This window comes from Prionailurus viverrinus, chromosome D2, assembly GCF_022837055.1.
Source record: "Prionailurus viverrinus isolate Anna chromosome D2, UM_Priviv_1.0, whole genome shotgun sequence".
NCBI lineage: Eukaryota > Metazoa > Chordata > Mammalia > Carnivora > Felidae > Prionailurus > Prionailurus viverrinus.
The window spans coordinates 5,056,605-5,083,581 of record NC_062571.1 but is presented as its reverse complement, the minus strand read 5'-3'; the positions used below and the strand labels follow the sequence as shown (position 1 = coordinate 5,083,581).

General features: G+C 40.4%; 1 protein-coding gene across 6 annotated transcripts in view; it reads left to right on the top strand.

The window, feature by feature from the left end:
* Positions 1–26,977, top strand: part of PRKG1 (protein kinase cGMP-dependent 1) — a 1,255,886-nt gene that overhangs the window by 1,131,834 nt on the left and 97,075 nt on the right. For all 6 annotated transcript variants that reach the window (XM_047825015.1, XM_047825014.1, XM_047825016.1 and 3 more), the window contains one exon: positions 8,906–8,980. In XM_047825015.1, the coding sequence (XP_047680971.1) occupies positions 8,906–8,980 (75 nt within the window). The remainder of the gene's footprint in view (positions 1–8,905; positions 8,981–26,977) is intronic.

Here is a 26,977-nt window from a genome sequence, read left to right as displayed (position 1 = left end):
GTGAAATCAATTCTTAACTTTTGATTTCTGTGGTAATTAGGCCACTTTGAATTATCTTCAACTTTTGATTCCTTTAAAGCTTATAATTATAATCAGTTAATGGTTTAAATTAAATGTGTATTATTTGTAATCAGTTTTCCTTAATGAATAATCCCCACGATATATAAGGATTATTGTTACAAAGGAAAGACAGACGCATATGTCTAACACTTTGGTGTGTGTGATTTTTCTCCTACAAATAGAAACATATATGCAGAATAAAAAAAATTGATAAGAAAACTGTTTGCTCATAAAAGTGTAACTGCTTTCTCTGAAGTTACTGCCATCATGTTTCTTGAATAGATAACGTTCTTTGTATAGATACTAGAGCCTTCCTTCTGATAGCATTCGACCACTCTTCCCCTCCCATCTTGTATTATATTTCTTCTCTATAATCAAAGCTATAAATTTCTTTAAGGTGCATTTTATTCGTGTTGCATAACCACAGTTGCTTGAGTTGTTCCTTACAGATGGCATGGCACAAACACATAAGTGTGTCTGAATTGATGAAGGAAAGGATAGGTGGGTGGGCAGATGGTTGGATAGATGGATGGATGGATGTGGATGGGTAATTGGAAGGATATGAGTGTTCATTGGTTTTATTAAACTTGGGGCTCCTTTTCCCCTCTAAGGAAACATATATTCAGATGGTACTTGATAAGATAAACCATTGATAATTATGACTGTGGTAGTTAAAAACTAAAAGAATCAAACATAAGTAACAAAGAGCCTTCATTTGAAGCCACAAAGGGAACTAACAGATTTTCTTCATAAACATACCAAAGAAATGAAAGAATGCTTCTGATATCTTGGACTTAGCTAAGTAGCAAATGTCCCAAGTAATTTGAAATGCTAACTTCGTATTTTCTATAAATATACTTTTAAGGATTTAGGCAAGATTCAAACTACGGAAGTCTAATGGGCTGTAATCATATATGCTATTCAAACTAAGAAAGCTTTGTCAAGAGTTCAGATAATGCTTAAAAAATATTTTGCTTAGCACTGGTGAAGTATTTGTAATAGTTCCGGGTTTCAGATGTTACTTTTGGCTCATTTTGACTCATCATCTTTAACTGTTAAGAATAGAATACCATCTTACTTAAAGATATAAACAAGAATATCTGTTATAAATATGTTTGGAGATTTTCTCCCCCCCTATTTTGAATTTGAAAAAAAAAATGATTTTAAGCACTTTTAGACAAGATCTCTGAACAATTTGGTGGAATAGAGGAGAAAAGATCATGACGACTAAATCGATTAATAGGTATTATTGAATGCATACGTAATTTATTATTAGAGAAAGTGCTTTGTAAACTGTAAAGTGAAATATAAATGCTGTCATTTTTGAGCAACATGATAATGCTCACCCCTGGTATCCGGACCACTCTTCTAATAACATAATAGCCCGTTTCTCTCTAGATGAAGTCTCATCATATCGCAACCAAAGAGCAAAATTACACACTTTTTAGATACACCACTGAGTAATCAGCTGTGTTCAAAAGGATGTTTTGGCTTAATAATGAAAGCATCTTAATAACTGAAATTATTACCCACTGAGTTACTGTCACTATCCTGTTCTGAAACAGACAAATTTCCTAGAATAAGAAACATAGCCTTTTATGATATTTCTGAAGGAGAATTTCTATAAATACCATTCTCGGTGTGGAAGGAGCATTTCTGCTTCCTCCTTCTCTCCTCTCCCTTCCCTTCTTCCTCCTTTCTTTCAATCCCTCTTTTCCTCTTCCTTTCCTCCCTTTTTCTGTCTTCTTTCTTTTCTACCCCTTCATCGCAAGAATGTTGGAAATACCAGCATTAAACATAAAAGGCATTTTCCGTTCGCTGTTGCTACTTCTGTGTTCTCACCTCATAACGTTTTGTCCACCCCCTTAAAATATTGTCAAGACTCATTAAAATTGGATTCTCACTAATACTGCCTCAACATGCAGTAAGTTTTGTTGTTGAAATACCCTGAATAAAAGTCTGTTGCTCGTTAACGTCTTCTTCATTTGTTCTGGAATTATGTCTAGAATGTATGTGAAATTGGCTCTCTTATTTCACAAGGCTAAAATATAACTCATACACGAATTGTGAGTTTGTTTATAAACAAACTTTGGTCTCTAGTCTCCCAGAGACTAGAGTTGTTGTTAAACTTTTTAAACCATTGCATTATAATTTCTTAATAAAACAGCAAAAGTCCTCTCCCTTAGTAGCCAAGAAATGTCACAAGACCTAAGTAAATATTTAAAAAGGTGTCCGATGCGTATAGTAATATTTTCCAAACGTCTCTTTGATGTAGGTCCACAAACATGGCAGGTGTTCCTTTAGGAAATCTGTGAGAAGGAAGAAAAAAATGGAACATTCATGCTTGCACCGGGAATAATAAATTCTGTAACACCGTCAATTAAGCTTATCAAGATTCTTAAAATATTCGTTGATGAGTGCAGGGATACACAGAGACAACCACTTGGAACTTACTAATACAGCTTGAAGATGGCACATTTTCTTAAACTTTTAGAGAAGCATAATGTTGGGCTTACTGTTGGAGAACACTTAGAATATTAGCAGGAAGCCTTTGTTCTGTGTTTCAAAAAAATGTTACTTGGCCAGGATTGCTCTCTAAATAAAGATGATTTCCAAAGGACATATGGTTCCAATTTCAAAGCCAAGATGATTGTCCTGGATATTTTATTTTGAAAAGAAATTCCATATGTCTAACCTGTAATAGAGAGTATAAATATAAATGTTTTTGTGCACAGTTGCCACACTTCTTCATCTGTCTGTGTAAGTGTGTGTGTGTGCGTAAGTGTGTGTGTGTGTGTGTGTGTGTGTGTGCGTAAGTGTGCATGTGTTGGTGTCTGCCATGGATTAGTAGGTACTCTCCAGAGTAGGTACATACAATGACCTACTCTTTGTGAAACTACTGCTTATGAGTTTTTAAAAATAAAAGTATACACTTCAGCCCTAATATTAAGGTAGAAATCAACATAAATCACAGATGCTTTATGATTACAGCCCTATAACAGACAACAATAGAGCTCTGCAGAAAAAAAAAACAGTGAAAAGAAATACGTAAAGATATTCCCATTAGTTATTTGTGGATAGAGAAATCCGATGCCTTCTTAATTTCTTCTCACAGTTCTTAAAAGTTTTCTATAGTAATAAATTGATTACATTTTAAATGGAAAGGATTTTCTTTAATTAGAGGGAGTTTATTTCAGAAGTAAATTCCTGTTGATCAAGTTAGGGGCCTTTGTAAATTGATGTTATTCCCTTCATTTTTTCTAATCTAGTGGTAAAAAAAAAAAGATAATAAATATTGAATCATTAGCACCGCCTAGAAAATTATTACTTTAAATCAAGGCCTCTTAAAACTTACACCAAAAAATCACTCTGGAAATACCACTTTTATTCATTCTTTTCAAATGTGATGCTTGTCATTGGACATGACTAAGATTTAACAAAAATGTCTCTAAAGAGCTCGTAACCAGTCTAAATGTGTTTTTTTTTTCAATCAGGCTCGACTTACTTTTAAACTCATTCCTGTGATTAGATGCTTTCTGTAGAGCTTCACCAGATGGAGGATTTTACGTTTGTATACTCTGCGAATAGGAGTTTGAAACTGCCTTTTCGAAAAGCGATCTGCATAGTTTTAACCAACCCTAGTGGGGTGGACAGGTTTTCTTAAGTTATAAAGGCCTTCATCCTTACTTACCGTAACTGCCATCCATTCACCCTCTAAATCTTTGATCATATCCTATCCTGCATAAAATATATTTAGGTCAAATAAATAGGAGGAAGAATTTTTTTTAACTATTTGAACTCCCCAAATTACTCTGCGTGTCAAACATGTAAGAACACAGTCTGAGTGTATTTGAAAAGCTCCCATACTGGCTGTTCCTCTTCGGTTTTTACCACAGCGTGCTCTTTGTTTCCTCTCTGTCAGGGCCTTTTCACAATGTTTTGGATTTAGTTATATTAAAAATATCTACGTATTGTAGAGGAAGGAGTGGGAATGAGGGAATGCAGATTTTAGTCCCAGATGTGCTGCAGAATTGGAGTCATCTTGAACAAGAAACTTTTAACTCTCTGCGCTTAAATCTTACATTATCTCTAAAAACAGAAAATCAACCAGATGTTATTGATTTTTTTCGCAATAAAATAAATACTGTCTTTAACATTACAATTTTTTTTAATTTTTTAAACGGTTATTCATTTTTGAGAGGCACAGAGAGGCAGAGTGCAAGTGGGGGAGGGGCAGAGAGAGAAGGAGACACAGAATCCAAACCAGGCTCCAGGCTCCAAGCTGTCAGCCCAGAGCCTGACACCAGGCTCGAACCCATAAACCATGAGGTCATGACCAGATCGGAAGCCGGACGGTCAATTGACTAAGCCACCCAGGCACCCCTTTACTTTACAATCTTAAACCCATCTCGCATAGGGAGTTTCCCTTGGCAATGGCAGAAATCGTATTTGAACACTGATCTCCACTATGGGGATTATTATTATTTATTTATTTTTAAATTTACATCCAATTAGTCAGCCTCTAGTGCAGCAATGATTTCAGGAGTAGATCCCTTAGTGCCCCTGACCCATTTAGCCCATCCCCCCTCTCACAACCCCTCCCGTAACCCTCAGTTTGTTCTCCGTGTTTATGAGTCTCTTCTGTTTTTTCCCCCTCCCTGTTTTTATATTATTTTTGTTTCCCTTCCCTAATGTTCATCTGTTTTGTCTCTTAAAGTCCTCATATGAGTGAAGTCATATGATATTTGTCTTTCTCTGACTAATTTCACTTAGCATAATACCCTCCAGTTCCATCCATGTAGTTGCAAATGGCAAGATTTCATTGTTTTTGATGCCGAGTAATATTCCATTGTGTGTGTATGTATATGTATGTGTGTATATATATATATATATATATATGTGTGTGTGTGTGTGTATATACACACACACACACACACATATATATGCCACGTTCTTTGTCCATTCATCCATCGATGGACATTTGGGCTCTTTCCATACTTTGGCTATTGTTGATAGTGCTGTTATAAACATGGGGGTGCATGTGTCCCTTCGAAACAGCACACCTGTATCCTGTGGATAAATGCCCAGTAGTGCAATTGCTGGGTCACAGGGTAGTTCTATTTTTAGTTTTTTGAGAAACCTCCCTACTGGTTTCCAGAGTGGCCGCACCAGCTTGCATTCCCACCAACAATTGCAAAAGAGATCCTCTTTCTCTGCATCTTCACCAACATCTGTTGTTGCCTGAGTTGTTAATGTGAGCCATTTTGACAAGTGTGAGGTGGTATCTAATTGTGGTTTTGATGTGTATTTCCCGGATGATGAGTGATGTTGAGCATTTTTTCATGTGTCGATTGGCCATCTGGATGTCTTCTTTGCAGAAGTGTCTATTCATGTCTTTGGCCCATTTCTTCACTGGATTATTTGTTTTTTGGGTGTTGAGTTTGATAAGTTCTTTGTAGATTTTGGATACTAACCCTTTATCTGATCTGTCATTTGCAAATATCTTCTCCCATTTTGTCAGTTGCCTTTTAGTTTTGCTGATTGTTTCCTTCTCTGTGCAGAAGCTTTTTATTTTGATGAGGTCCCAGTAGCTGATTTTTGCTTTTGTTTCCCTTGCCTCTGGAGACGTGTTAAGAAGTTGCAACGGCCAAGATCAAGGAGGTTTTTGCCTGCTTTCTCCTCGAGGATTTTGATGGCTTCCTGTCTTACATTGAGGTCTTTCATCCATTATGAGTTTATTTTTGTGTATGGTGTAAGAAAGCGGTCCAGATTCATTCTTCTGCATGACGCTGTCCAGTTTTCCCAGCACCACTTGCTGAAAAGACGGTCTTTATTCCATGGGATATTCTTTCCTGCTTTGTCAAAGATTAGTTGGCCATACGTTTGTGCGTCCATTTCTAGGTTCTCTATTCTGTTCCATTGATCTGAGTGTCTGTTCTTGTGCCAGTACCATACTGTCTTGATGATGACAGCTTTGTAGTATAGCTTGAAGTCCGGGATTGTGATGCCTCCTGCTTTGGTTTTCTTTTTCAAGATCGCTTTGGCTATTTGAGGTCTTTTCTGGTTCCATACAACTTTGAGGATTGTTTGTTCTAGCTCTGTGAAGAATGCTGGTGTTATTTTGATAGGGATTGCATTGAATATGTAGATTTCCTTCGGTAGTATCAACATTTTAGCAATATTTGTTCTTCCTATCCAGGAGTATGGAATCTTTTTCCATTTTTAGTGTGTCTTTTTCAATTTATTTCATAAGCTTTCTATAGTTTTCAGTGTATAGATTTTTCACCTCTTTGGTTAGATATATTCCTAGTTATTTTATGGGTTTTTTTGTGCAACTGTAAATGGGATTGATTCCTTGATTTCTCTTTCTGTCACTTCATTGTTGGTGCATAGGAATGCAACCGATTTCTGTGCGTTGATTTTATATCCTGCAACTTTGCTGAATTCATGGATCAATTCTAGCAGTTTTTTGGTGGAATCTTTTGGGTTTTCCATATAGAGTATCATGTCATCTGCAAAAGTGAAAGTTTGACCTCCTCCTGGACAATTTGGATGCCTTTTATTTCTTTGTGTTGTCTGATTGCAGAGCCTAAGACTTCCAATACTATGTTGAATAAGAGCGGTGGGAGTGAATATTCCCTGTCTCGTTCCTGACCTTAGGGGAAAAGCTCTCAGGTTTTCCCCATTGAGGATGATATTAGCATTGGGTCGCTCATATATAGCTTTTATTATCTCAAGGTATGCTCCTTCTATCCCTATTTTCTTGAGGGTTTTATCAAGAAAGGATGCTATATGTTGTCACATGCTTTCTCTGCATCTTTCGAGAGGATTCTATGGTTCTTGTCCTTTCTTTTATTGATGTGATGAGTCACATTAATTGTTTTGCAGATATTGAACCAGCCCCACAAGGGATTATTATTTATCATTTATTTTGTCACTAATTATATGTCTTTGGAAAGTTGTATAAGGACCATCACCTTTGGCAGCCTCCGTTCATTTGACATTCATTAATGCAATTCACCTCAGAAAACTTGATGCTCTGTGGTTCTTGATTCCTTAGTCTTCTGTCTCTTCCTTTTGGTCCCTTTTTGTATTAGAAATACTTCATGTTTTAGCTCAGCATTCCACTTACCCTGCCCCCCAGATGAGATCATTACCCACAGGACTGATGTCGTACCCGCCCTGTCTCCTTTTGACCAGCCTCCAAGGAAGAGTCAAGTCTCTCTTTACACATTTTTCATAAAAACAAAAACAAAAACCAGTGTGTGTCAAAGTGGTTAAGCAATGTTTAACTTTAAATCAACCAAATACCCTATGTTTCAGGACCTGACCAGGCATATTTTATTATTTGATACTCACACGAAGCTTTTTCTGTGCATTGAGATTCTAGTGGTTTAAAATTGAAATGTAATTCCTTACAGCTCTTTGCCATTCTCCATGCATAGGCTAGACGTCGCTGGGGCTTTTATGGTTGTCGTGAAGGCACAGTGATTTGGCCGGAAGCCGCAGTGTAGGTCTTGAGGGTATGAGGGGGAATGGTGGCCTCCTTCCCTACCAGCCTTCACGCTGCTGGGCTGTACGACTTCAGGTCAGTTTCATAACCTCTCATGCCTTTGGGTGCTCATCTATGCAGTGGAGGTAATTCTGACTCACAGGGTTGCTGTAACGATTAAAGTGTGTGTTACTACATGTAAAATGCATTCAGTGGTAGCCAGCATATAAGCACCATGTAAGTGAGGGCCTTGATTATTATGTGAGCACTTTGAATGTAGATTTTCCTGGGGCGCCTGGGTGGCGCAGTCGGTTGAGCGTCCGACTTCAGCCAGGTCACGATCTCGCGGTCCGTGAGTTCGAGCCCCGCGTCAGGCTCTGGGCTGATGGCTCAGAGCCTGGAGCCTGTTTCCGATTCTGTGTCTCCCTCTCTCTCTGCCCCTCCCCCGTTCATGCTCTGTCTCTCTCTGTCCCAAAAATAAATAAACGTTGAATGTAGATTTTCCTTTTGTTCTTCTGTTCAGTTCACTGCTTGCCAGAATGTAGTGCACATAAGAGTTCTGGTATCTGGTTGCATTCAGTAATTTTCAAGGGTAATTCTTGTGTGTGTGTATGTGTATGTGTGTGTGTGTGTTTTCCTTTTGTGCTGGCCCAGTAATATTTTATGTTGTAGACCTATAATAGATGAGACTTCATTATATAAAGCCTGAACACAGTTCTAGGTCCATGTAGGCTATGGGATAGATTGGGTTTGCACCGGTGTATCACCCTTCCTGGTTGATCCTAAAGTCAGTATCTTCATCCGTCCAAAACGAGTTGACTCTCCTATAATTCTCCTCTGTCGTGTGCCTGTCTTCTGCATATGTATTTTGCCTTTGAAGATTAGTTTACAGTTTTGGCACGTGGAGATAATAATGTTTGTCTTTTACAGTGTGTTGTAGACCTGGAATCAATATATGTTCATGATAATTAAAAGAAGAGTGCCTACAGTAGGCATGCAGTAGGCATTCCATAATTGGTAGATCTTGTCATGATCCCTAGTAAAGTTGACCCACTTTGTGACATATGTCCTTTTGTGTGTCACAGACTTTATTCCAGCCGTTGTTTGAATATCTCCTTTCACCAGGTCCAGTTCTAGGTGTTGGGAACCACGGAGGTAAACATGATGGAATAGGTCACCGTTGTCAGAGACAGTATCATTATCTGATATGTTTCTTAATGACGTATCTGGTTTAAATGTTTGACTTCATTTTTAGTCAGATCCTTTTAGATTGTTTCAATGTATCATTGACGAGGTAGTCATTGTTAGGACTCTGCAGAGCATTTATCCTGATGACTGTGTTTTTCCTTACAGCTCTTTCAAGCATTTGATTGGAGGACTGGATGACGTGTCTAATAAAGCCTATGAGGACGCAGAAGCTAAAGCAAAGTAAGTGATATTTTTTTATTCCTTTGACTTTCATCTTGATTTTTCGAAGTTGATTTTGAATAAATAGAAGATTAACTATTTCGTTGGACGTAACAAATCCCAGCACTCCGACAGAAGAAATCACTTGCTTCAGAGGGGGGAACTAGCAAATTTCAAGGTAGTTACTACATAGGATGCTTCCTCTGTAAGTCTCTTCTTAAACATGAAATCTTAATTTGGGGAGCAAGATCATCTCCACAAGGGAAAAATGGTAAGTTTTAAACCCCCTATAAATAATTGAATGCAAACATTATTTCTCCCATTGAAAATACTTGATGGATGAGTGGTGGCCACAGTGTGCAATAGTTGTTTGTGAAACTGTAGGGGAAATTAACAAAGCTGAAGTATTTCCCGTTTCAAATACCCTGTTGCTCTGTTGCTTTCTCTTGAACTGCCGAGGCACTAAGTTACCAGAATGATAGGAGATAGTACATATCCCATTAATTATCCTTTTTGTATCTACTAACATAAATACAATTGTATCCATTTTAAACCTTTAACTTTTTTAGAGCGAGATCTTGCCATTTGCAGCTACCTGGATGGAACTGGAGGGTATTATGCTAAGTGAAATGAGTCAGTCAGAGAAAGACAAAAATCCTATGACTTCACTCCTATGAGGATTTTGAGAGACAAAACAGATGAACATAAGTATAAATATATAAAATAGTATAAAAACAGGGAGGGGGACAAAACAGAAGAGACTCATAAATATGGAGAACAAACTGAGGGTTGCTGGAGGGGTTGTGGGGAGGGGGGGGATGGGCTAAATGGGGAAGGGACACTAAGGGATCTACTCCTGAAATTGTTGCACTAGATGCTAACTGATTTGGATGTAAATTTTTAAAAATGAAAATGAAAATGAAAAAAACCCTTAACTTGTTTGACAAAGATTTGAAATTATTTGAGATTGGCTTTTTCTGACAAACAAATCTAGGTTTCTTTTACAAAATGGCAATCTTTATAAGTCTCCCCTCTTCTGCCCCCCCCCCCAAAAAAAACTAATTCAAGTGAAAGCAATTTAGTAGTGATATCACACAGGACACGTGAAGGATTAAACTGACAAAAATTTATCAGTAAAAAGATAGTTCAGGGGCAGAATTTGGTTGGTTTTGTAGTAACCTCAAAAGCCAAAAAAAAAAAAAATTAATTGCTTTTGCCTTGAGAATCTAGGAAGATTAAAACTTTGGTCTAGAATGAAAAAAAAAATAAGTACTGTAATTCATTTTGACTGATAAAATTCTATTATCTTCAAAGCTGTCAATATATTCACAATTTCTTGCCCATATGGTTGCTTCTGTTTCCTCCGCTCTTTGTAGGGACACAGACACACACATCCGAAGGTCAAATGGCAGCCGTGCCTTTGCCAAGATTTGCTCAGGAATCGCACTAGGCAGTTTTAACGCCAAACTGCACACAGTCATCGGATTGCCTGTACTGTGGGTGGTAGATATTAATTTTCTGGGGTTTTTTCCTGCACTCGGTCAAAATACATATTAATGCTAAGTTTAGCTTCTGGTATTAGTACTAATCCTACTGAGATGGCAGAGGGGGCCATTTAAACTACCCTATCAGTTTTAAAAGTTATAAAAGTCCCTTGTTATTATTGGACTTTATCCTTAGAGGAACATTTGCTATACAGAAATTCATCTTTATAATTTATGTTAGCATTTTTTTCTTGAGTATATATAGTCGATTAAGATTACCATGGGTCATTCCATATAAATAGGTGTCGTATAATACACCTTTTGTATATATATAATGGCTGGTAATCTTGAAAATTTATCTAAAATCTACGTGAGCAACTGTGTATGTATTTTTGCAGTTACTAGAAAAAGTCAGACCTCTTTTATTTTATTTTTTTAATGTTTATTTATTTTTGAGAGAGAGGGGCAGACTGCAAGTGGGGGAGGGCAGAGAGAGAGGGAGACACAGAATCCGAAGTAGGCTCCAGGCTCTGAGCTGTCAGCACAGAGCCCAACACAGGGCTCGAACTCACAAACCATGAGATCATAACCAGAGCTGAAGCTGGACATTTAACCGACTGAGCCACCTAGGCGCCCCATACCTCTTTTAAACTAAAGCATTCTATGGTCTATTTCTGTCTCTGGCTAGATGTTAGATTCTTTAATGAAAGTTTTTGTGTAAGTCCTGTTGACCCAAAGTTGAGTCTGGTCACAGGCTTGAAATGGGTCAGTGATGGGAAGGCGCCTTGACTTACCCGTATCCTTCCCAGCGTCCTCCTGGCTCTATAAAGATGACTGTGCTTGCATCTCATGAACTCTGGGCATCTGTGAGGTCACGCACACGTGCTTCAACCAAAGACAACAGGGAAAACAAATACGGCAACGTTCAGATCTGACAGTTACAGGCCAGGAAGGGTGACCATACTTCTCACTGGAACGGATTCTGTGTGAAGAGTACCCTGAACGTGGGGCCACAGCCTCGGGCTTTGCTTCCCCCCTTTGTCGTTTCCAACCCCCTGGTCTTAGTCCAGTTACACTGCCTCTTGATGGCCGCATCTTACTTTTAAAATGGTGTTTCTGTGAGTTAATTGATAGGAGTATGTAAAAGTGCTTTGTGAATGATAAAGGGCTGTAAAGGGAATGTTACTGTTGGTGGAATTAATCACTGGAAGTATATCCTAGAGCTTTTGATAAATGGCTTGATTTATAGATAATTATTGCATATTGATTACCATAAAACTAACTTTACCTGGCCGGGAACTCTTTACTCGTATGTGGACAAACTGCTCTCACTTCGGTAGAATGTCATGAAATTTCACCTAGCCTGGAAAATATCCGTAAATACCATTTTGATAAAAATAGCAACATTTAGGGGCGCCTGGGTGGCTCAGTTGGTTAAACGTCCAACTTCGGCTCGGGTGATGATCTCACAGTCCGTGAGCTTCAGCCCCGCGTTGGGCTCCGTGCTGACAGCTCAGAGCCTGGAGCCTGCTTGGGATTCTGTGTCTCCCTCTCTCACTCTGCCCTTCCCCTGCTCATGGTCTTGCTCTGTGTCTCTCTCAAGAATAAATAAACGTTAAAAAAAAATAAATAAATAATAGCAACATTTGGCTAAAAGAAAGTTCAATTACGATTGAAGAACAAAGAGGAACAGCAAATGACTAGTTGCATCTAAGTGGCTCAAAATATTACTTGAACCATAAATTTGATAGACTATAAATTAGTTATTATACTTGAATATAAGTTCACTAGGAGAGGTTAAAGTTTTCTAGTTCAATTAATATTAAATCCAAATGAATGCATAACCCACGTTCCTTAATATTATTTGAAAAATGGGAAAAAAATCAATAATATCTGAAGGTTTCTGAGGTTGAAAGTATCATTTTAACTACGTGTCTTCTCTCTCGGAGGTAAACTGTGAATTATTCCCAAGGCAGAGCTTTTTAGTTGAACTAACAAGTTTAAATGTCTATCTGTGTTAATGCTGTTGTCTCTTTATTCAATTTCTTCCCCTTAAGTATATTGTGCCTTCATCTCATATTTAAGGAGCTTCTAAGGTTTGCCACTTCAGGGACTAGGCTCACGCTCTAATTGGTCTCAATTCCCTGGATCATTCTTGTAATGCCTCTAAATTTCTATATAGATCACAAAGTCTGTACCGTTGAGAACTGAGGTGTTGATTGGCTCTGCCGTGTGAGTCTCCGTGATTTTGCCGAATTCACCAAAGATGAGAGTGGTATTTCTTAAAGTCCGACTGAAATGATCACAGTATTTATCCCTGTGAACTTACTGTTGGTATTGTCTCATCGACTATGACTATTTGGATAAAAGGAGGAAAAAAAAAAAAGGCCTGACTATAAAGATAGATGCAGTTGAGATGTTTAGAACTTAATTAGCTGTTAGCATAATCAGGCTTCAGTGGCGGACTCCTACACAAAATGTACAAACCATCCTTTTCAGAAACACTCCTCTCATCCGGTGTGGGTGGCTGGTCCAGAAAGGTTGGCTTGAGAGCAATGTTCTCATGAAATGGTTCTTCGAACTTTCCTGCTGCTGGATATATGCCTTCAGCCCCTCTCACCACATAAATTACCGACAAAGAAAATTATTCTTGACAGAATCTTTACCTTTATGGCATGTTTAAGCTTTTCTTGATTGCTGCTAATTATCCACTAAGGGCTTCTCTTTCTAAAATATGAAGTTGTAATCACAAAGACATTAGAAGAGACAACAGCAGATCAAAGTTAAGCATCATTAAGGCTTATTTAGAGCGGAAAGTAGCATTCGTGATGAAAGGTATGCGTTATTTCCCTGTGAGAATACGTATTCGTTTAATAAACACTTCGAAATTCACTGAATGATGACTCAGGCACTGTGTTTCACAATGTGCAGACTAAGTAGGAAGCCTATTTTCTAATACTAAGGATCTTGCTCCTCTGACAGCTCGAAGAATGTAGATTCGTAAATGCGTTTATTTATGATCTAAGTTGAGGATTCTCAGTTTCGTTCTCCATGAGGGACTCTTTCTCATGGTGAAATTTATACAAAGCTACAAATGAGTGTCCAGTCACGTGTTTTAATCTACAAAATCCCTTGATACGAATATAGTTTCAAAGGCCCTGCGATGAGTCCGCAGCGCCTCACGCACCTGCCTTTGCTGTGTTCGTTCACTTTGTCATATGCACGCATTTTATTCAACACTTTCTGGGTTCCTACAAAATGCTGCATACACAGTGGTGAATACAACAGGCATGCTCCTTGCCTTCATGATGCGTGTGGTGCCGTGAGGGAGAGAGACACACGTTAATGGTTCTGGGAGAGCTTCCCGGAGGAGGTGACATTTTATCTAGATTTGAGCTGAATTCTAATGAATTAGCTAGTTAGGCAATAATTAGTATTCGCTGGGCAAGTAAATGCAGAGGGCATTGCAGCTAGGCAAATAGCATCTGCAAACCCTGTAGATGGGTATGCACAGAATGCATATTCAGGGAACCAAAGTGCAATCAGCCTGGGACCGAGAAAGTCAAAGTCAGGCCGGGTGTTAAGGATTTAGGAAAATCACTCCAGGCTTGTAAGTTACCAGAAGCGATGAGTTGGTTGACCTGCTAATTGAACATCCTTTCCTCTGGGGTTGGAAGACTGTGAAGTGAAAGCAGAGAGAACCAGCAGAGTATTTTGCAGGGAAAAGCTGATTGTGGACAGGACTTGAATGAGGGCTGGGTGAATAGAGAAAAGCATTTGAGAGAGAGTCAGGTGGCAAAGCCAGGAGGTCTCTGCACGAATGTAGATGTTGGTGCTGAAGGGGAGCAAGGTCAGGCCAGCGCAAGGATTTGGCATCTGGAGGTCAGAGGAAGACGGGGGCGTTCGCTAAGGCAGAAAGGTTGAATGGTGGCCAGGTTTGGTGGGGGGGCAGTGCTAGTGAATTGATTTTTGTTCGGGTTATAGATGAGCTGCCCTTGAGACCGGTTGGGCAGGCCTGGAGCTTGGGCGAGAGGTTGGTACTCACTTGGAAATTATGAGCTTTTACGTGGTAGGTGAAATTAAAGATGTGCATGAGGCAGAAAGTAGGGAATTAGAGCATCATGGTACTGAGGGCTGATTCTTGAGGAACTTTAGCATTTAAAAATCAGGGAAAGGAGAAGGATTTCTCTGTCTCTCTGTCTCTCTGTCTCTCTGTCTCTCTCTCTCTCTCTCTCTCTCTCTCTCTCTCTCTCTGTCTGTCTCACACACACACACAGAAAAGGAGAGCTCAGAAGCAAAGCCAGATGCATCACAGAAGCCAAGAACAGAGTGTGTTTCAAGATAGGGGGAGGAGACAATGACATTGCACGCTGCTGAGAGTTCTAGTGTGTCAGTTCACAAATGCCCACTGGATTTATCAAACCACTGGTTCACTTTAGGGTAGCTCAGGGCTGAGTCCCCTCACATCGGCTCAAGATGAAATTGATGTGAAAAAAATAAGAGTCAATGAGCTTATATGAAAGTATAAGAAATTTCAGGTAAAATAGAGATATGTAGGGATCTTCAATATTGGGAGAGAAAGGAACATGTTAAATCCAGGAGAGACAGAGTAGAAAAGTCTGGGCAAGCTGGTCTCAGGTCCTTGTAACCCTCACAGACAAAAGCAGACTTTGTGATGTGATTTCCTACTTAAGAAGGTTTTTAGTTTTCTTTTTTCACTAGGTAATATTCCTTTAGATTTAAATGCTAATCTGCACCCTGCCTCTGTCTCTGTAAAACTGTAAAATCCTCCCAAGAGGGAGGGAGGGAGGAATGAATGAATGAATGAATGAATGAATGAATGAAAATTGAATTCCCCCAAGAGGAATCAATATATTTTTTTCCTCCTATCTTAGCATAAATATGTACATAAGTTCCTTTTTCCTCCAGAGATAAGCTGATCCTCCCTCTGGGCACACAGAGGAAAGAGGGACCAACCTTGGGCAAGGAGCCTCTAAATGACCAAAGACTTAAAGGCACCATTGGAACCACCATCTTAGTCCTGACTTACTCCCCTCACTATGCACCACTGTTCACTTCTTTTCCACCTTGTCCTGGAAAAAGGACTTCCAAAACAGACTCACCCAGAAAGAAACAAAAGTAAACAAGAAAGCTGAAACTTGAGAAAGGAGCCAGGAACGAGGAGAGTGTGCAAAGCAGGATCCTGTCATCAGTGCACGAGAAAAAAAGTGGTGCCCCAAAAACAGAGGCACCAGGACTGCCTCTGACTTACTGAAATCCCACAGTCTCTTCCTCTGGACGAGAGCAAATATTGCCTGCATAGGGTCCACTTGTTTGGCCTTTAGGCTTCAGTCCAAATAAAAATTTTACTCCTGCTTCCATAATTAGTCCTCCTTGATTTAAAGCCCCCCTTCTGTTTACAAGTTCATCTGCAAAGGAACGTTTTAGTCAGTCCGGTATTTTCAGAATTGCATTTGGTGCCAAGCCTTGTCGTTGGACACAACGTGATGGCAGTCAAAATGTTCTCTCGTTTCATTAGCAGAGACGACCCTTTCGCGCTCACACTGCTGTCACGGGCAGGTGCTCTGTGCTCTCTGGCATGTTCCTCGGGCCTTTGAATGTTCACTCATCAAATGCATCTCCAAACAACGAAGCTGTGGAAATCAGAACACAGGCCTGCATTATTTGTAACCTATTCCCAAGCGCCCCAGGGTTGTCTAGCATCTCACAAACATGAGATTCTCCATGCACAATCCAATACATGTGGGTTGTTCTTCTGAACACCCTGACTTTAAAAATGTGGCCTTTCTTACTGGTGTTTGTCTGCCAGGCATTTGAGGGTAAAGACCTTAGTATTCCCGCAATCTTATCAACAGTTTACTTAAACTAACGCAGTCGAGATGTAAGCAATTCTCAGGGAAATGAGCCTGGAAAATTGTTTCTCCCCCTATGGAAAGAATGCAAGGGAGCGAAATCCTATTCCAAAATGGAGACTCGGCACCAATTAAGTGGAAAGAACAGTGAATGGCATTCTGAAATAGCCCTCAAACCAGAACCAGAACTTGCTGACCACTTCCAGGGTTGGGTACCCAGAAGACAGTCCTATCCCCTGGGCAATAAAAATTGTTTTCCGTTTTATTGCAGGGCAAACACAGAGGAGACTGAGAAATTTGCAGTGTTGGCCCTCTAATAAGCCGGCTCTCCTCTGTGCAAGAGCCGCTCGGTTTTCAAATTCCCGTATGTGCAGTCAGGGTGGGAGGAGGTAGGGAACCGTTGCCGGGGCCAGCGGTGCTAACAGATTAAAACTTCCCTGTGGGTTGTAACTACAGAGCGTCCAAGTCTGTGTCTCTTTCAGGTGCAGGGATACTGAATCAGTCGCTCTGTTAGAAAATGATTTTCAGGATAAAACTGCTTGGCCTTGGGTAGGGGTATTTTTTTTTCTGTTCATTAAAAATGTGAAACTCTCAAAGGCCGTTTGTTAATTTCTTCTCTGCAACGTTTATCTTTAAGACTCCCTAGGTAGCAAGACTTTATAAAGGTGAATCCCAGGATGTCCTGGCAGGCAACCTTTTGTAATTGACAGAGCCGAGGACTAATGGTAATTAAAAATTCTAGTGCTGTTGACAAACCATTTGATTACAGGCTGTTTTCTTGTTCTGGAAAGAAAGGGTGTTTCCTTTCCACCGTTGACATGTTAGACAATAACAACCGGAAATTACTTTCAACACATCAAGGGCTCTATACATTGTAAGGATGATTTGTAAGGATGATTGCCATGTGGCAATGAGGTCTGCGTTTCCAGAGCCCCAAATAGAAAAGAGTCTTTTTGACAGGCTGACGTCCTTCCTAGAGCCCATTTGTGATAAAGTACTTTTTATTTTATTTTTTAACTAATTTTTTTAATGCTTATTTATTTTTGAGAGACAGAGCACGAGCAGGAAGGGGCAGAGAGAGAGAGGGAGACAGAATCAGAAGCAGGCTCCAGGCTCGGGGCTGTCAGCACAGAGCCCGGTGCGGGGCTCGAACTCACAAACCGTGAGATCATGACCTGAGCCAAAGTCGGCGCTTAACTGACTGAGCCACCCAGGCTCCCCACGTACTTTTTAAAGAGCAAAAAACAGGAATACCTAGTATATCCCTTGTGTTCTCAGCAGGTTCCGCTGAAAAATAATAATCTTTGACTAAAATACCTTTTCTTTGTCCATGCAAGCTGTTTCTCTCACTGGAGATAGCATATGGCCTAATTCGAACACTGCCATACATAGAAGGCTGAGCCATTCTAGGGAGAAAACCCTTGAACCTAGGGAGCTGGAGGCTGATACTCATCGCTGGGAGGGAGGCCTCGGGCACATGGCAGGAGGCAAGGAGGCAATCGCTTTGGAGATGGGAGTTGCCACCTTAGTCTCAGCACCTATGAGCACTTCTCCGTTTGACCTTGAGCACAGGGTCTAGCACCTAGCGCTGTTTCCCAATCTGTAGAAACGATATTCCTTGTGATAAATCCTTTCTAATGTAGATGATTAGAATGGGGAAGTTAACAAGCCATGCTTTTAGACGCATAACTCCCTTCCACGGAAACAATACTTTCGACGTGTGCTGTTTTCTAAATTTATCGTGAAGACATCTTTGTAGTTGTCAGTAGCAAGCAGACTCCTAAAGATCATGGAATAATTTGTGGGTCTGTATTTTAACGAAAGTCACTAAAGCTACATTTCTTTCCTCTTAGGAACTGAACGCATTGCCGTTAGTGCATGCTTTATTCAAAATATTTAAATCAAAAATTATGCAGTTTTGCTTGAAGAACACTTCGATACCTCATAGTAGCTAAATAAATGAGCTTTTAGAAACAGCAGTTTTCATTTTCATCATTATACATACAATCTTCTCTTGCCAGTCTGACATTTAGATATGATAATAAGCCAGGCTCTCTCTCAATAAAATGCCATTTGAAAATCATAGTGTTCCTTGGAAACAGGAAATGTTATACCAATACTTTGCCCATGAATCCCTGTAGAAAAAAAAAATGATTTTTAAATAATGAATTAAAATGGCAGCGTAAATTGTTTCAATACACCGAGCACAGCACATGGTGTGAGTTTATGTCTCTAAATTGTTATTTGAGGAAGATGAGATACCACAGAAGTGAAATATGGCTGATGTTCACAGCCATTTGGGTGTATCACGCTATTTCCCTGCAATGCATAAATTGCAAACATTAGTCAACTTTATAAACTGTATTAATTACTTCAGGCAGCCAGCTTCTACCCTACTATATCAGATATGTATGGATATAAAAAACAAAAGCTGTTACTCTAATATTCAGAAGCAGTTCAAACATTTTAGACAATGTAGATAAATTACTGATTGAACATATTGAATAATAATGATCCTAATATCCTTGAAAAGGAAATAAAGCAGGTTCCTAAAAGGATGAATTTAAGATTACACTCTCGGGACACCTGGGTGGCTCAATCGGTTAAGCGTCTGACTCTCAGTTTGAGCTCAGATCATGATCTCACAGTTCATGGGATCGAGCCCCCCTCGGGCTCTGCACTGACAGCTCAGAGCCTGGAGCCTGCTTCAGATTCTGTGTCTCCCTCTCTCTGCCCTTCCCCTGCTTATGTTTTCTTTCTTTTTCTTTCTTTCTTTCTTTCTTTCTTTCTTTCTTTCTTTCTTTCTCTCTCTCTCTCTCTCTCTCTCTCTTTCTCTCTCTCAAAAATAACCAAACATTAAATTGTTTTTAATTTATACATTCTGAATTTCCCTCTGACATCAGCATTCATCTACAGTCACCACCTTGTAATTTTAATAGTGTCGTAAACATTATGCCTAAATTGGTTTTATTCATAAGCTTCTTTTTCCGCTATTTTTCTAATCTTGGAAATATTCCACAGCTATGCATATAAACAAGAGTTGTTCAGCCTTGGCACTATTGACATTTTGGGCTGGGTAATCCTTGGCCGTGAGTGGCTGTCTTGTGCATCACGGGATGCTTATCAGCATCCCTGGTCTCTACCCTCTTCTGAGATCTTTATTCACAACACTTCTGATACATGAGTGGGGTTTTTCCACACCAACATCCAGCCCTTCTATCCTCTGGATTCTAACTACGTATCCTACGGTTCCAGTCAATTCTGAGTTGCTCAGTCCCACAAGACTGCCCCCCTCTTCAGACACCACTCACAGTGTTCCACATGCCTCTGACCATCTGGTTATAATTCAGGGGTTCCCATGACCCCTTCTTCCAGTTGTACAATGGCCCACAGAACTGGGGAATATCATTTCCTTACCATTACCGGTTTATCGTCATGCCTACAGCTCAGGAACAGACAAAATGAAGGCTGGTGTGGGTGGATGGGCACAGAACTTCCATGCCGTTTCTGAGCACATCACTCTCCTAGCAACTTGATATGATCACTGACCCCGAAGCCCTCCTCACCCCACTGTTGAGGGGTTTTAATGGAGATTTCATTATGTAAGCAGAATTGATCAAATCATTGGCCACTGGCGACTGAAGTCAACCTCAGCCCCTCACCCCTCTCCAGTTGGGAGGGTGGAACTGAAGTTTCCAGCCCTTCCTTGTGCTCTCTCTTTCTGCTGGTCAGCCACCCTGAAAGCTGTCCAGGGGCCCTGCCCACCAGTCATCTCCGTAGCATACCAAAGACACAGCTATCAGCTATCACTCTAAAGGGCCCAAGGGCTTGAGGGGCTTTGTGCCAAAAGCCAAGGACAAGGACCAAATATGTATTTTGATCACATCACACCACTAGAAGCCAATAGCATATCCCCCACCCACGCCTCAAGTCATGACAATCAAAAATGTTTCTAGAAATTGCCAAATTGGGGGGCCTGGGTGGCTCAGTCAGTTGAGTGTCTGACTCTTGATTTGGGCTCAGGTCATGATCCTTGGGTCCTGGGTGGAATCTAGTCCCACATCTGGCTCTGTGCAAAGCATGGATCCTGCTTGGGATTCTCTCTTACTCTCACTCTCTCCCTTCCCCCCTCCCTCCCTACCTCTTTCTCCCCCATCGCCCCCCTCCCCCCGCCACCTTTCTCCCCCACTCTCTCTCTCTCTTCCTCTAAAATTGAAAAAAAAATGGCAAATATTTGCTAGAGGGACAGAGGAGAGGACAAACTTTCCCCTGGTTCAGAACCATTGCCATAAATAGAAAACAAATAGATAGATATAACAATTATTTGAAAAGGCAGTAAAATTGTGTTTTTCTGGGTATAGGCTTTTTTCAAATGTTGAAAATGAGCCTTACTTTCCTATAGTTTTGCTTCCAGGAGAAAAACTCAGGAGCAACAAAAATTGCCAGCAGATAAGACTTTTGCTCCACAGGTTTGCAAAACTGTGATTAATTCAAATGCTAGAATGCAACCAAACTATACAAAATAATTTATCCACATTCACTTAAGGTTTCTAGGTTTCTCCCTCATACTCAGTATTTTTTAAAAATTCTCCTTCAAAGAAGTAGAATTTTAAGCTTTATGGGCACTTAAATCACTAGGAATATCTGGCTTACCAGGATGCTAAAACTTTGCTATTAGATGTTTTTCTGTTTTTGTTTTAAGATGTTAGATTTTTCTTTTATTGTCTGGAGATGTTAGAGTTCGTGGGTTTTTTTACAGCTGGAAAATTCTGCGTCCTTTTGTGCTGCACATTGTTGATTGACGTTTTTCACATTAGATTCTGAGCCCCTGCAATACTCTGAAATGTAATTACTTTGTGTACAATACAACGAGCATTCTTTCTCGTCATCAAGCCCCTGGGGTGATGACAGTCAAACATGACATTGCATTAAGACAGAAAACACAGGAACAGGTTTTAGGTAAAAGAAACATCGGTAATAGAAGTCTGGTGTCACATCGGTGATAGGACACAGGTGCGTTTTGCTACACCGAATGCAGCATAAAAGAGGGTGAAGGGGCTCCGGGCAATCAGGGACGTGCGTTTGGGGACCAGGGGTCACAAATTTGACAGTCTCTTCAAATAGGGGCATTTTTACGTTACAAGCTCCGTCAACATGGTTTCGTTAACTCTGAGACAGAAAGGGCACGACATTCTTTAAATTCCCCTTTTGCGGTAATCACCAGCAATGGATTCTGCCAACACAGTGCGGCCCGCTGGCATGATTACTATTCCTCGCGTGCCTCGGGGAGCCAAAGGCCAGTGGGGCTGACCCCCTGCTGACTGAGGAAAGAGCCGGAAGCAATCAGAGAGAGCTGGCCACATCGGTCCATGAGGGATGTCATCTGGGCATCCTTAGACAGAAAGTGGGTATGTGAAATGCAGCGGATGTTGGGATTTCTGTTCCACAAGAAAGTCAGCAAGGATTGGGAACACCGATGATCTGGGGTTGTTGCAAAATGACCCAAAGGCGAATAATGATTAAAATAGTATGGGGGGTGGTGCGCCAGGGTGGCTCAGCTGGTCGAGCGTCAGACTCTTGATTTCAGCTCAGGTCGTGATCTCACAGTTGGTGTGTTCGAGCCCCTGTCAGGCTCTGTGCTGACAGCCTGGAGCCTGCTTGGGATTTCTCTCTCCCTCTCTCTCTGCCCCTCTCCTGCTCATGCACACTCTCAATCGCTCTTTCTCTGTCAAAGCTAAATAAAATATTTTTGAATAAAAATAAAATAGTTGTCTGCTGGGATTGTTATAAAAGAATAAACCTTGAGAGTGGTTTTCAACCTACAGGTCCACAAACCCTTAAGGGATCGTGAAGTTCATGTAGTGAATCATGACCAGTATTCTTATTATTTCATATATGTTGTAGTATTGATTTGTGAGTTTTTCCATCTTATGTATTATATATATATATATATATATATATATATATATGGAAAAAAATATACATATATATATTTGGAAACATATATATATATGGAAAAAATAAATATATAATGGGTGTAAAGGATGGGTTTGACAAAAAATGTATTTCTTAATGTGACTAAAGTCAAAAAACTTTAGAAACATAAATCAATGGGGCGCCTGGGTGGCCCAGTCGGTTAAGCATCTGACTTCGGCTCAGGTCATGATCTCGTGATTCGTGGGTTCGAGCCCCACATCAGGCTCTGTGCTGACAGCTCAGAGCCTGGAACCTGTTTCAGATTCCGTGTCTCCCTCTCTCTCTGCCCCTCCCCCACTCATGCTCTGTCTCCCTCTGTCTCAAAAATAATAAATAAACATAAAAAAAATTTAGAAACATGAATCAGTATAAATGCCTCCTAAGTCAGTTGTACTATTAAGTATAATTTCAATTTACTTCTTAAAAATAGATGGTTTCTACTGTGGGCATTGAATACTTAGACTTATCTCATGGCTACAGATTATACTCCTTAGTCGGGTGCCTTGAAAATGTTGGCATTTGACTCCAAGGAGGAGACAAGAAGTGAGGGGGCAAGATGTATACCTTGCCATATGTGAGGCCCATGTCAGTTAATTAGTGCTCAGATGGTGGTGTCATCTCCGAATTCAAAGGACAGCACATCTTTATTGTGAAGAATGAATTAGGTCAACATTTTTTCAGTTCAAACATACCAGGCATATACTAGACAAGGAGAATACAAAAGAAAGGATATTTTTTCCCTCCTCTTGAGAAATGTAAAATCTAATGAAGGCGGGGTGCCTGGGTGGCTCAGGCAGTTGAGCGTCTGACTTCGGCTCAGGTCATGATCTCCTGGTTCGTGAGGTCAAGTCCCTCGTCAGGCTCTGTGCTGACAGCTCAGAGCCTGGAGCCTGCTTCGGATTCTGTCTCCATTTCTCTGCCCCGCCCCCACTCACACTCTGTCTCTCTCTCGCTCTCTCAAAAATAAATACACATTGAAAAAAATTTTTTTAATCTAATGAATGCAGCAATTACGTTGTTGATCGTGGCGTTACTTAGTAACGGGAGATATGGAATGTGATACCAACATTTAGAAAGAGCATCTGTATGGGTCTAAGGATTTTATCTGTTTTTATCAAGACGTTCTCCTGGGTAAAGGACAACCGTAGGCATGTTGTGAACCAAGGGGGGATTTACGTCATGTGGATGTGTTGGCAAATATCTACAGATTTTGCATCTATCTGTGACCGGGAGGCTGAAAAAGATGAACGTTCCACTCGTTCACCCCAGAAGGGTCAAGTCCTTTTGGACCTATTTCCATTTGCCAGTTATCCAATGAGTTGAATCCAGGGCTGCGCTGCCTTTTGAGAGTGACCCTGATCAAGTTGTACTATTTGGATTCCATATTTACAGGTGCAGCAAAAACCAAAGAGAAACTTACCTTGCACTGGGGACTCAGCTTTGTAGAGCTACCTCCTTCGTAATGAGTGTTCTCATTTATGTTCTTAAGCTCTCTCTTCAGAACTTGAAAGCTTTAATAACCCTGTAATCACCACAGATGTTGATCAACCGGGTTTTATCTCCGTATTTATTAAAGACAGAGACAGGAACTATTTGGTATAAGATATAGTATAACCCCCTACTTAGGAAAAATCTCAACGACGAGAAAGTGCAGTGTCCAAATTAGTTTTGCTACGCTAGATATTAATGACAGTGAGCCAGCATGAATTCTACCTTTCTAAACTATAAAACAAAGCCTTATTAGTATTCAGGACTTTGTTTTGCTTCTTTGAAAATTAATAATAATCTATCCATGTAACTTTTACCAAGTAGATACCAGTTAATTAAAATGTTGGGGTAATCAAAACAGCCCAAGTCCCAGAGAATCTGAAAAGTTTAAGTGCATTCTGTTAAAACGGGATATATTACTACTGAGATAAACAAATACATCTGAAAGCACTTTGTTAAATGTTAAGATGCTGTGTAAATATGAGATAATCCTGTTCTTTGTATAGTTTTATTCATTATTATGCTGATAATTAATGACAAAAATGGTTAACATTTGTTGGGCACTTGGACTATGCCCGGCTTTGTATTAATTACTTCACTTAATCCTTATAACAATTCTATGAGGCAAATATTCTTATTTTCCTTGATTTACAGATAAGGAAATTGAGAGCCGGAAAGATTTTTTTTAATTAAAAAAACTTTTTTAGTGTTTTCATCTTTGAGAGAGAGAGACAGACAGACGGAATCTGAAGGAGGTTCCAGATTCTGAGCTGTCAGCAAAGAGCCTGACATGGGGCTCGAACCCATGAGGTGTGAGATCATGACCTGAGGAGAAGTCAGACACCTAACCGACTGAGCCACCCAGGTGCCCCGAGGCCTGGAAAGATTAATCCCAAGGTCTCACAACTTGTACATGTTGAGAACGGGATTCACACTGGCCGTGAGCCACCCTCTACCAAAGCCCGTGTGTGAGCTCCCAGAACCCTAACCATTTCACATGCATATGTGCCTGAGACAAATCTTTGCAACTTGTTATTACACACATCTTCAATCCGAGAAGGTAGAACAATGAACTCTTCCCCTTACAAGCATCACCCAGATTTCAATTACCAATATTTTGCCACAAATTCTTACTCTAATTCTTGGTACAAAATTTGTTTTACTGAGATCCTTTGAACAAATCACTAACATCCTATCATTCCCTCTCCAACCTTATATTTATTTATTTATTAAAAAAAAAAAAAACCCTTTTTTATTTATTTTTTTTAATGTTTTTATTTATTTATTTTTGAGACAGAAACAGACAGAGCATGAGCAGGGGAGGGGCAGAGAGAGAAGGAGACACAGAATCCGAAGCAGGCTCCGGGCTCCGAGCTGTCAGCCCAGAGCCCGATGCGGGGCTCGAACTCATGGACTGTGAGATCATGACCTGAGCTGAAGTCGGACGCTTAACCGACTGAGCCACCCAGGCGCCCCTCTCCAACCTTTTATATGCATCTTCTAAAACTAGGGACACATTTCTATTTAACTACAGTGTCATTGTTGCACTTGACGAAGTGAGTATATAGTCAGTATTCAGTCCTTTGTTTTCTCCAACCTCTTTGTATGGTTGATGTGTTTGACTTGAGATCAGAAGGAGTCTCAGGCACCGTGTGTGGTTCTCTCTCTCTCTCTCTCTTACGTCTCCTTTAATCTAGAAGCGCATCCCACTAGCCCTGTCAGGTTGTTAACAGATGAAGCCATTGTCCTAGAATGGACCCCCAGTTGAGATTCGTCTTACTGTCTCTCAGCGGTGTCATCCTCCGTGTTTCTCTCCAGCCTCTATATTTTTTATAAAGGATCCTCCAGCCCAGAGGATCGATTAAATTCATGTCCAGTTTTTTGTGGCCAGAAGACTTCCTAGGACGTCCAGTGTCCTTCAGTGCTACATGGTAACAGAAGGCAGATGGTCCTGCCTGTTCCCTTTCCAGCTTTTGAAGTTGGATCGGTGGACTGGGAGGTGACTCTTAGATTGTAAAGTTTCCCATCAACCTTCTGTTAAATGTTTTCATGGCAACACTAGTCCCTGCCTGAGTCAACTAGCTCATTAGGCTTTAATATGATCATTATCCAATTCCATCATTCTTTCAATATCCGTTAACTGTAATTCTCTAAAACACTCCCCATCATCCACTAAGAATATGATAGCCTGCCTACCCCCATACTATACATATAAGACAGACAGGATGAACACTCTTCATTCTTTCCCAGCGTGTACCAATTTCCAAAGTAATTGATGCCCTAGTTGTTACCTGTTGGTGACAAATGAGGTGTGTTTTTTTTTTTAACTTTAGTTTTTGCTCATTTTTTTTTTTTGGCGTCATTATGAATTCATGGATTTTTATACACTCAGTATACCACGTTGACTCTTTGTTTTCTCTCGACACAATCTGTTAGTGGCCAAGAGTGCTCTTGCTTTCTGAACCAGATGTCGCAGGTCCTGCGTGGGCGTTTCCTCCCCTGGACCTCAACACCATTTCTCAAGGAAACCTGGTTTGTTTAGTCCGAAGTGGTACAAAGTGAGGGTGGTCACTGCTCCTGGGTCTCTGTGCTTCTAGGCCTTTTTGCATAGATATGTATATTCTTTAACTCACAATACGCTCTGTGTAATCTCATCCCATCTGCGTCTTAAGCTAGGTCGTTTAATTTCCCACCTATGTTCATACTTCAGAGGGACTTTCTGTTATTTTAGGAGGCAGTCAAGGATGAGAACTTAGTTTATAATACCAACAAAACCAAAAACTTGCCCAGATACCATAGCCTCCATAGAGCTAGTGACTTTACGAGTTGCTCATCTATTTATATAAAAGGGAAACATTATCTATTTGTTTAGATGTAGGACTTAGTTTGCATTAGAAGCTCATTTCTTATCTTAGTTTTTTTTTTTTTTTGAAGTTTATTTTGAGAGAGAGAAACAGAGTGCAGGAGCAGGGGAGGAGCAGCGAGGGGGAGAGACAGAATCCCAAGCAGGCTCCTCACACACAGTGCCCACTCAGGGTTCAAACCCACGAACTGTGAGATCACGACCTGAGGTGAAATTGAGAGTCGGATGTTTAACTGACCCAGCCCCCCCGGGGCAGCCTTCTCATCTAAGGTTTTAAGGAGTCTGAGACCTCATCTAGCCATGAGTTTTAGAAACGCAGTATGCCAAAGCAGTT